Here is an 8,744-nt window from a genome sequence, read left to right as displayed (position 1 = left end):
CTTGGGTTTGCCTGCATGCCGTACGTTCGTACGTCAGCTGCTCTCTCGCTGCTGTTAGGGTTATGTTATCATTGACCTGCCTACCATATATATAGCTACTTAAACGCGAGAGGTTGAATCAGGAAAGGAAGGCCACTTGGTGACCAATAAAACATGAAGAACATGATGTCCATTCCTTTCATATCTCGGGTGGCTGGTTGAAGTTAAGGCCTGGCTTCTGCTCCCGGAAGTTCCGGGTTCAAATTCGCCTGCCGACCCCTCAATGTGTGAGGGGGATTGAATTGGGAGGCGACCCCCCATCTTGCGGACAGTGTAGGACGTGATTATAGCAATTTGCGAGCTGACCAGGTTTAGCTTGATGCTGGTGGCGAGTTGCTGATCCCAACGAATACATTCTGAAGTCGGATGGGGTGATTGGATTAGGGTGCCCCTCTAGCAGGGAAGAGCAGGGCATTGCCACGGGAAAGGGGGCCGCTGGTGAAGTTATACCACCCTGTAACAACATCATCATATCTCACAAGTTCAATACATCCTTCGCCACAGCCACCCAGGTTAGGTCGATGAGGCAGAAGCAGCCTTGGTCGAGCATCCAAGCAGTTACTTCACCAATGAAACCAGTTCGGTTGCTCGAGATGATCGTCGTCCTGATGCGCTGCACGTTGTCTTGGGTCTTCGGCCCATCCATACCATTAATTGCCAGGGTTACGACTGGCGTGGATGCGAAGGACGAAGACGGAAAGTTGACTGAGAACACTTTCGACTTGCTTGCCCCGCCGGTGCAACCCCAGTTATTGGCTTCACTGCAACCGAAGTTCACTTGGTAGAAGCCGGTCTGGACATTTGACGCACGCTGCTGGACCTGTGGTCAAAATGCATGGAGGCAGCAAGGGACCCGTGTATGGATGAAGTGAGGCGTGTCGAAGCGCGACTGCAAGTATTGATGGACGTCGTCACAACCCAAAACAAAGCGAAGCCAATTTGCGCAGGTGTACGGCACGTTTTTTCGCTACGATATATACCGAAAAGACGTTGAAGGTAACCAAGAATGCGTGTAATCTGTATGCATGTAGGAGGGGGTACGCATACTGCGAGTGGCCTATGCCATCAGCAGTTCATCACTAGCTCCGTCAGCTATTTGCAAAAACACTGCCGTCACATCGCTCGCACCACATTATTTCTCTCGAACATCTCGTGGCTATTCCTGCACGAGTTCTCAGATCGACAGCATGCATTGCTAGGATACCTGCTGCTGCCGCCACGCACGGCGGCGTGTGCTGGGCTAGCTTGGCCTGAAGCCTGAGGGATGTGGTGCGCGCGCGCAATGCAGGCCTGCCGCCAGCATCGCGCGCGCGCTATCACATCCGTCAGACATAAAAAGAGCTCCGAGCGAGCAAGACGACGCAAGCTTACCTTATTGCTGAGGTTTGAAATCTGTTTGGGGACGCCCGTAGCATCCAAGGCAATCAAGCAACCACAACAAAACGGGTGGAGCTACTGTTAGCAGCAGGATTGATGGATAATGTGAGATGGCGGGAACACGGTGGAGAACTACGCAAATAGTTCTTCATTGGCAATCCCTAAGAGTGCGCCAGCTGACGGATCGGCGGGGCCCCGGTGGGGAAGTACCGCGCTGTACTTCCCGTGTGCTAGCACACACATCGTCTGTAAATGCCCGCTAAAAGCGCTCTGCTGCCAGCATTTTGAGATGCGTTTCCAGGGGCCTGATATTACATACAGATTCATTATGCAGGAATCGTGCAGTAACTCACACGCTGTCAAGTGTTCATCGGCAGGCATAAATGTAACAGCAGGGATCGAGCCTGGTTGCATGCAAGTCAGGAACAAGCTGCCCACCTGGCTTCCATTGAGCATTAGATGACAACCATGCATGTTGCAAAGACACATACGTGCGCCCTGCAACTTACATTTGCTTGCAGCCACGTTTCCAGCGCCCCGATGCGATTGAACACTTCAGTGAGCTGGTTGGCTGGAGGATCCGGATCGCTGTACACGAGGGTATGAAAGTTGCCGGAAGACCTGCGACATCAGAGCCACTTGGACACTGGTCAGCTCGCCATGTATGTATTGCAGTGGCGAGGTTGTTAGTACGGGCGGTAGGTAGGTGATAGGTAGCAGGTAAGTGACAGGCGATAAAAGGGAAATAATGTGCACATGAGCTCGGCTGGGAGAGTGGGAGCACCTGTTAACGTGCAGATCGAAGGGCAAACCTAATCAATCGCGCGTGCATGCAGCATTCATGTGTGAATAACCAGCTAGATATCCCAACTACCTTTTTAACATATACTACGTGTGCATGGCAACCTCGCCCCAAAAAAGCTGAGGGCTCTTTAACTAGACCGAAACACTACTTTCTTACACGGTAGATAGATGAGCCTTTGCGTACATGTGTTGCTTACAGTTTATGCACCGTCAGTTCAATGACTTTGGCGCACTAATAATGTCTACCTACGTGTAGACATTGATGTCTGTGTAGCGGAGGTCAGAGGGCACGTCGGGTGACATCTGGCAGAAGACAGAGTACACAGTCCTTGGCAGCAGCTGGAACGGGCTCGCTGGCGGCGATGTGATTGGCGGTGAAGGAGGAGAAGGGGACGGCGGCCGCGGCCGCGGCGGCAGCGGTCGGGGTGGAGGTAGCGGTGATGGGCGCCTTGTTCCAGCAGGCGGCGGACTCGCAGCAGCTTGCACAACGGGGACGGCGGCGGCGGCGGGCTCGGCCGCTGGCGGCGTTTGGTAGATGGTGCATTGCGCTGTGTTTGGCGGGTAAGCGACGATGCCAGTGATAAATGCACTGGGGCGGGCCTGGGTGGGTATAAAGCGGACTTCCAAGGACACGCGCCTGTAGGTGAACGCCGAAGTCTGCGTTATACGGAGACCGCTGGTGAAGAGGTTGATGCACGAGATGTAGGCCTGGTAAATAGCCGGGTCAACGAACTGGGCGAGTATTATCACAGCATTGTCGGTAGAGGAGTTCACCAAAGAACTGCCACAGCTAGTCGCACGGTAGGCCTCTGACTCCATCCGGACTACTGCAAACTGCAACAGACATGTTGGGTCCCAGGGCGGGGTCGCATAATTCACCCAGGCTAGGTAGGCGCGGACACAACAACTCAACAAAGGGAGCTAGGCTGCTGCGAAATGAAATGACACGAATCAGTTGTCGGGTAGCTGGTACGCGCGGACACAAACAAGCAATACATATTTTGACATGATGCACGAGCGTGCACGCCCGACAAAGGAACAGAGTTGCGATCCCCGCTGGCCAGGCCCCAGGTAGCTTTTAGCTGCCCAACACGGCGAGGTAATGTACTGTTGGAGACAGAAACACAGCAACGACAGCTTGCAAACAAGCCGGCGATCATGGACGCAAATAAGTGCACGTGTGAGCGTCTTGCGTGCTGCCAATTATTATCATCGACACCATTCAGGCATGCCGTTTGCAACACCATTTCATGCGTGCGCGCACCATGCTTTATCAATTTAAAAAAAACACTGATGACCGCACGACATGTGCGTGTGTATTCGTACATTCCTGATGAGCCGTGCTGGACATCGTCAGAACAAATAAAGCCTGCGCGGCCACGCCTTGTGCACGTGTTGGTACGACACGTGGATGATCCTCAACGATGATAATAGTGTAAGGAAGCGCAGCGCGCCGACGTCACAAACTTGCAAGAGTGTCGCGATCCACTATTCCGTAAAAGCGAGCATTCATTGCCCCACTGCCGCGAGGGTGGTAATAAAAATTATGCCTGGTCGTGAACCCGAATACATATATGTTATATTGTATAACAACGTTGCCCCTTGCCAGTTGCTTTAATGTGATGCGTCAAGACGGTAGCTTCCGTGGGACCGCGACACACACATACTCACACACAGGAACACCGTTGCTGGCATCACAGACAGCGGGCTTTCTGCGGGCCTGTGTTGGACCCCGCCTTGCTCCCATTGAGGTTATTTGCAAATCCAAGCTCGCGTGCGCCTCATATCAGTTCTCCCCTTGCAATCTTCAAATGCATTTCACCATTTGCTGAACCGGTAAGTCCAACGAAATTGAAGCTCGAAAACATGGTTTTGCACGTGTACAGCGCACGGTGTACTGCTGTATGTCGGGCGTGCGTGTGGCGTTCGTGTGGTTTACTTGCAAGGCCTTGGGTGGCTTCCTATTGCAGCAGGACATTGCAGCGCGCACGAAACTAACTGCAGTACCACAATAACAACCTGTACAACGCAGGTACCTGGCTGGTAATAAATACGCCGCAAACTACATACCTGGGCGGCGCTCTGGATGTATCTTGATCCGGTATAGGTCCCGCCAACCACCCATCGGAAGGCTTTTACTGCTATATTTAGAGAGGCCGCAAGGCCCTGGGCCTCTGGAGTTGCAGTATCCTCCCGGTACTGTCTGCAACAGCAGAAATTTCTTTATAGTTACCAATAGCTAGGGAGGAGTCGAAGGGTAAGGGGAGAGCAATAATGTGCGCATCGATCGATGCAGCACACGGCCAAGGGGCAGCAGCGTGTGTGCGTCTGTATGTCCAGCACAACCAGCTTGGGATGTTGCACAACCCCCAGAGCTGTCTGGCTCATGGAGAGGGGGGCTAGGGAGAGGTCTTCAGCTTCGGATGCATAGCAGCGCTATGAAAAGGTGGGCTAGGGTGTACTCACTCATATGGGTAGTCCCACATCCAGTAATCGGCGCATGCCGCCTGGTGGATCTCTGAGTACGAATTCCGAAAAGTGCTGTACAAGCCGGAAATAAGGACTGCCTGGCAGGCATTTCCTGCGGTTTCCTGGGCTTCTGCAGGGTAATACGCCAGGAACAGCAGCGCAGCGGCCATAAGCAGCGCAGCGGATTTTGCCATAGCAAACCGCCCTGAAGACCGGAAAGTAAGTAACAAGGCAAGATAAATCCAGCTGCTTAGGCTTTATTGTCGTGAATTAATTGTTTTTGTTCTTGAGGGATCCTGTTATCCGGGACGTCCAGGTCGCTCGGCCAGCCTAGCAGCTGAGGGTAAAGTCGTGAGCGCCAGAATAGTTCCTTACTGACACAGCATTTTTATAATCCAATTATGCCAGTCGGTTTTATTTCTCATAACCCACATTACGATATGCCAGCAGCCCTCTTACGACATCCACCGTACGTAGGATGTTTTGAGAAACGTTGGAGACATCGGAATGCCTTAGGTATAATGCATCACAATATGTTTTCCTTGTTGCAGCTTGATGGATTAACAACAGGGTGAGCGCTTTAAAACATGCTCGGTAGGTAACGCCACTATTACGAGCATTTGCCTTATATATTAACGAGGCTTAACTCTAATCAAGCGCATAAACAGCAGTAGCACGAGTTCTGTGATGGCTTGCTTTGTCAATGCAAACAAGGTGAGAGCTGAACGGGGCAACAGCAAGCGCGCAGAAGTGAGCAAGGGGCACGCATAACCAGCCACAAGACCATGACGTATAATTTATAAGATAATTTTTTTTCAACGATGTACAAGGCCCTTCGCTCCCACAGACGGAATTGCGGAAGGAAATACGGATGATTAAGGGGACTGAATGGGTCATTGCTACAGATAGCGGCAGGAAAGCTTTCTGAGAAATCGAGTCCGTAATCAAAGCTAAATAGTTTCCTTATACGTGAGGATTTTGGAAGGAGAATTTTGCGAAGGGAGATCCAGCACCGAACTAAGGAGATGCGTGCAACATGGTACAACAGCAGAGAACATAGGTGCTGCTGGCGAGCGTGCGCTTTGTGTTCCCCGTCTCAAGACCACCTGGTCGAATACACGAGTTTTCATAGCGCCGTATTATTATTGCTCCTTATGAGCATCCATATCCGGAATCCAAGGCATAAGCTGGTTTCATCCGAAATTCAAGCCGCGTATTACATTTCGCTTGCAAATCTTTAGGCATTCAGAACGCGCTGTTAACCTAAACCAAGAATATCGAATTTAACTAAGCCTATCATGGACAGGCGCTCTGCTTATGAGTGACCTGGCGGGCTTGCAAGCAATTGCTTGGCCGAGTAAGCCCGGTCTGAGGCCCCTTATCTACAGGCTGCCGTGCATGCTTGGCCGACAGCTCTCTCTTTCTTTGGCAGGATGCGGTGCACCCATCGTCTGTGGGGACGACATTCCGGGAGCATGCATGGAGAACATTTAGAGCACCTTCGCCTTCCTTCAGGACGCCTTTGCTGAGAACAGCAACTCCAAGCGTTCAAAAAGCCACTGGCAGCAGCTGCAGCATGTATAACTCCCTGGTCCTCCCTTTACTGCGTCTCCAGTTGTAGCAGCCCTTCTATCTGACACACAAAAGAGTGCATTTTCCCGTTTCCGGACCCCGACGACTTGTCCCTGGTGGCCGCACCGCGTAGGGGAGGTGCATGTCTGCTGGCGCTTCTTTGAATGGCAAGAGACCTGTGTGTCTTGCACGAGCGTTTACCTAATGCGCGTGTGAGAGGTTTCCTCTGCTGATAAGTGCACACGGAGATGCTGGTAATAGTGCATGCATGACGAGCGAGATGGTGCCTGGACCGACCTGGACCGACCGCCGATAACCTAACTAGTCACGAGTCTGTGAACGTTCTTGCAAGGCAGCTGTACCCAGTTTTGAGTCGATCGGCGCAAGGCCCCTAAGAAAAAATGTGTGTGTTACATGGTTGGGGGTGCGTGACCCCATACCTGTAAAACTACCCATACGAGCCGGCCCAAAGGCAATATCTATACGCCTAAAAGCCACGGCGAACAGGAAACACCGCACTATCAGCCCAGACCAGCGCCCAATGGGGATACTTGAGTTGCGGTGAGCCCACATACATTCCAACATCCTCGCCAGATGTACTGGCTCATGGCCACGTCATTATAGGCTGGGCACTCCAATAACACTTGTTATTCATCCTCGATTCGGCTATTCATACCACAACAGGGGCAAAACCGCCGCTCCCTGGGGACACGGTGCTTGTCCCTTCGTGCTCTGTTCGCCTCCAAAGCCCAGCAACATAAACGAAACTGCATTAGCTTACGATGTGCTAAACGAGGAATGAAAAGTTTGGCATGTGTTGGCCACATGACGGCTGCGGCTCCCGAAAAGGGCAGCCCTATCCAGTGCTTATACTTCGCCATCTGCACTCCCGGTTGCTTCCCATATGATGGGTACTCCTCTGGCAAGACAGTGAGACGCGCATGGACACAAAAAATGGCTTGCTTGGACTAGGTGCTCTGCATCGCCATCCCGCCGTCCTGCATGCTGCTGCTGCTGCTGCTGCTGCTGCTTCTTCAGATGCAAAAAACCACTTCGGCCACAACGCGTGGCGTTACACGTCAACACATGTGCCGATAATGCCACAACTGGGCGCTGGCTTAGCTTCCACAAAGCGTCAAATGGGCGTGTGCTACAACAACGTGTGCTACAGCAACGAGCAACACCCACAGCCCAACCTTGGATGGTTTCTTAACGAATAGGTTGGAACCTTCAGGATGTGCTTGCACTTACCTCTCCCGTCGTGCCTTCGTCGCCGTGGCCAAACCATTCAGTGATCAGGGTGCACGATCGTCGTACATCGCGACGTAAAGTTCAACCGACACGGTCAAACGAATTTGGACATGCACGTGCTGCAATACGCGACACAGCTGTACACCGATAATGCGATTCGAACTCCGGTTACCCAAGTCAATGATGAGATGCCGTATAGCACAACCCGACACGACTGCCATTTACGAGTATGAGAACATGCTGTACGACGAAACAGGCCCACATAGGCGACAAAATACAAATGAAGTCTCATGCAAGCTGCTTATCAGTTGCGGACGTATAGGACTTAGCCCCAAACATGCAACTAGTTAACATACAAGGAGCGTTCGCGTACGGCTGCACGAATCGGGGGAGCAGTCGTACACCTGTATCCGCAGCAAACGATCGCCCGTACTTCCCGTACGACGGTAGGGATGCAAGTCGAGCAAAGCATTAGGAAGCCAAATGCACTTTCAAGAAAATCTCCGTTCTCACTCATTCCGTAAATAAAATAACCGTAAGGACATACATGGCACCCTTACAAAACAAAACAAACAATGCAACCTCGAAACCAGGAGCCAATTCTATTCTGCAAGTAGCCTTATTAATACCAGTCTCCAGGAAACAGAAGAATGGCGTACCGCTCGTACTGCACAAAAACAAGAAACGGACCGCTTCATGCACAGCCACCCGCTACTAACAATCCAGGCGTGTCGAACTTCAAGTTGCATAATCTACGCGCCTTATTACTAAGTTCTGTGTTCAACTTGCCATTATTTAGGGTGTTTCAATGCGAGGCAGGCTTTTGCATGTAAACTGAGGCTGAGCCAACTGCTGCCCTCCTATCCGATTAATTTTGATATACACACAACCTCTATGTCTATGTCGAGCGAGACCCCACGCCCTTTACCACCTCATCCGTCAGTCCGCCTTCATGCGCCGTCTCCCCGCTCAAACTCTTTGCAACACCATATGCGTTAGTTACTTGCTGCAAGCAACGTTATATGCCACCGGCAATGGCCGTCATACATACACAAATACATACATACTTCCTGCTCGCTTGCCAACATACGTTACTCCATCTCGCGCCACAGACCAAAATCGATCTTATGACCGATGCATGAGCCGTCGAGCCAGGGAAACGTCAAGCGTTCAGCAGCACCCAATGGCGCTATCATCATCGCCAACACAACTGTTCTGGTCATCATCATCAT

General features: G+C 51.7%; 1 protein-coding gene across 1 annotated transcript; it reads right to left on the bottom strand.

Moving 5' to 3' along the window:
- Positions 1 to 514: 514 nt before the first annotated feature.
- On the bottom strand, positions 515 to 5,067 carry VOLCADRAFT_106592 (uncharacterized protein; the record flags this gene model as incomplete). The annotated part of the gene is made up of 7 exons (XM_002954881.1): positions 4,687 to 5,067; positions 4,291 to 4,423; positions 2,471 to 3,054; positions 1,926 to 2,037; positions 1,411 to 1,431; positions 1,168 to 1,296; positions 515 to 859 (listed from the first exon to the last, which is right to left on the bottom strand). Exons 1-7 carry the CDS (start codon positions 4,881 to 4,883, stop codon positions 515 to 517), a joined length of 1,521 nt encoding a protein of 506 aa, XP_002954927.1. The 5' UTR covers positions 4,884 to 5,067.
- Positions 5,068 to 8,744: the final 3,677 nt, after the last annotated feature.

This window comes from Volvox carteri (genome assembly GCF_000143455.1).
Source record: "Volvox carteri f. nagariensis unplaced genomic scaffold VOLCAscaffold_47, whole genome shotgun sequence".
Taxonomy (NCBI): domain Eukaryota; kingdom Viridiplantae; phylum Chlorophyta; class Chlorophyceae; order Chlamydomonadales; family Volvocaceae; genus Volvox; species Volvox carteri.
Note: the sequence above shows the minus strand (reverse complement) of the source record. Positions and strands in the feature narration are given on the sequence as shown.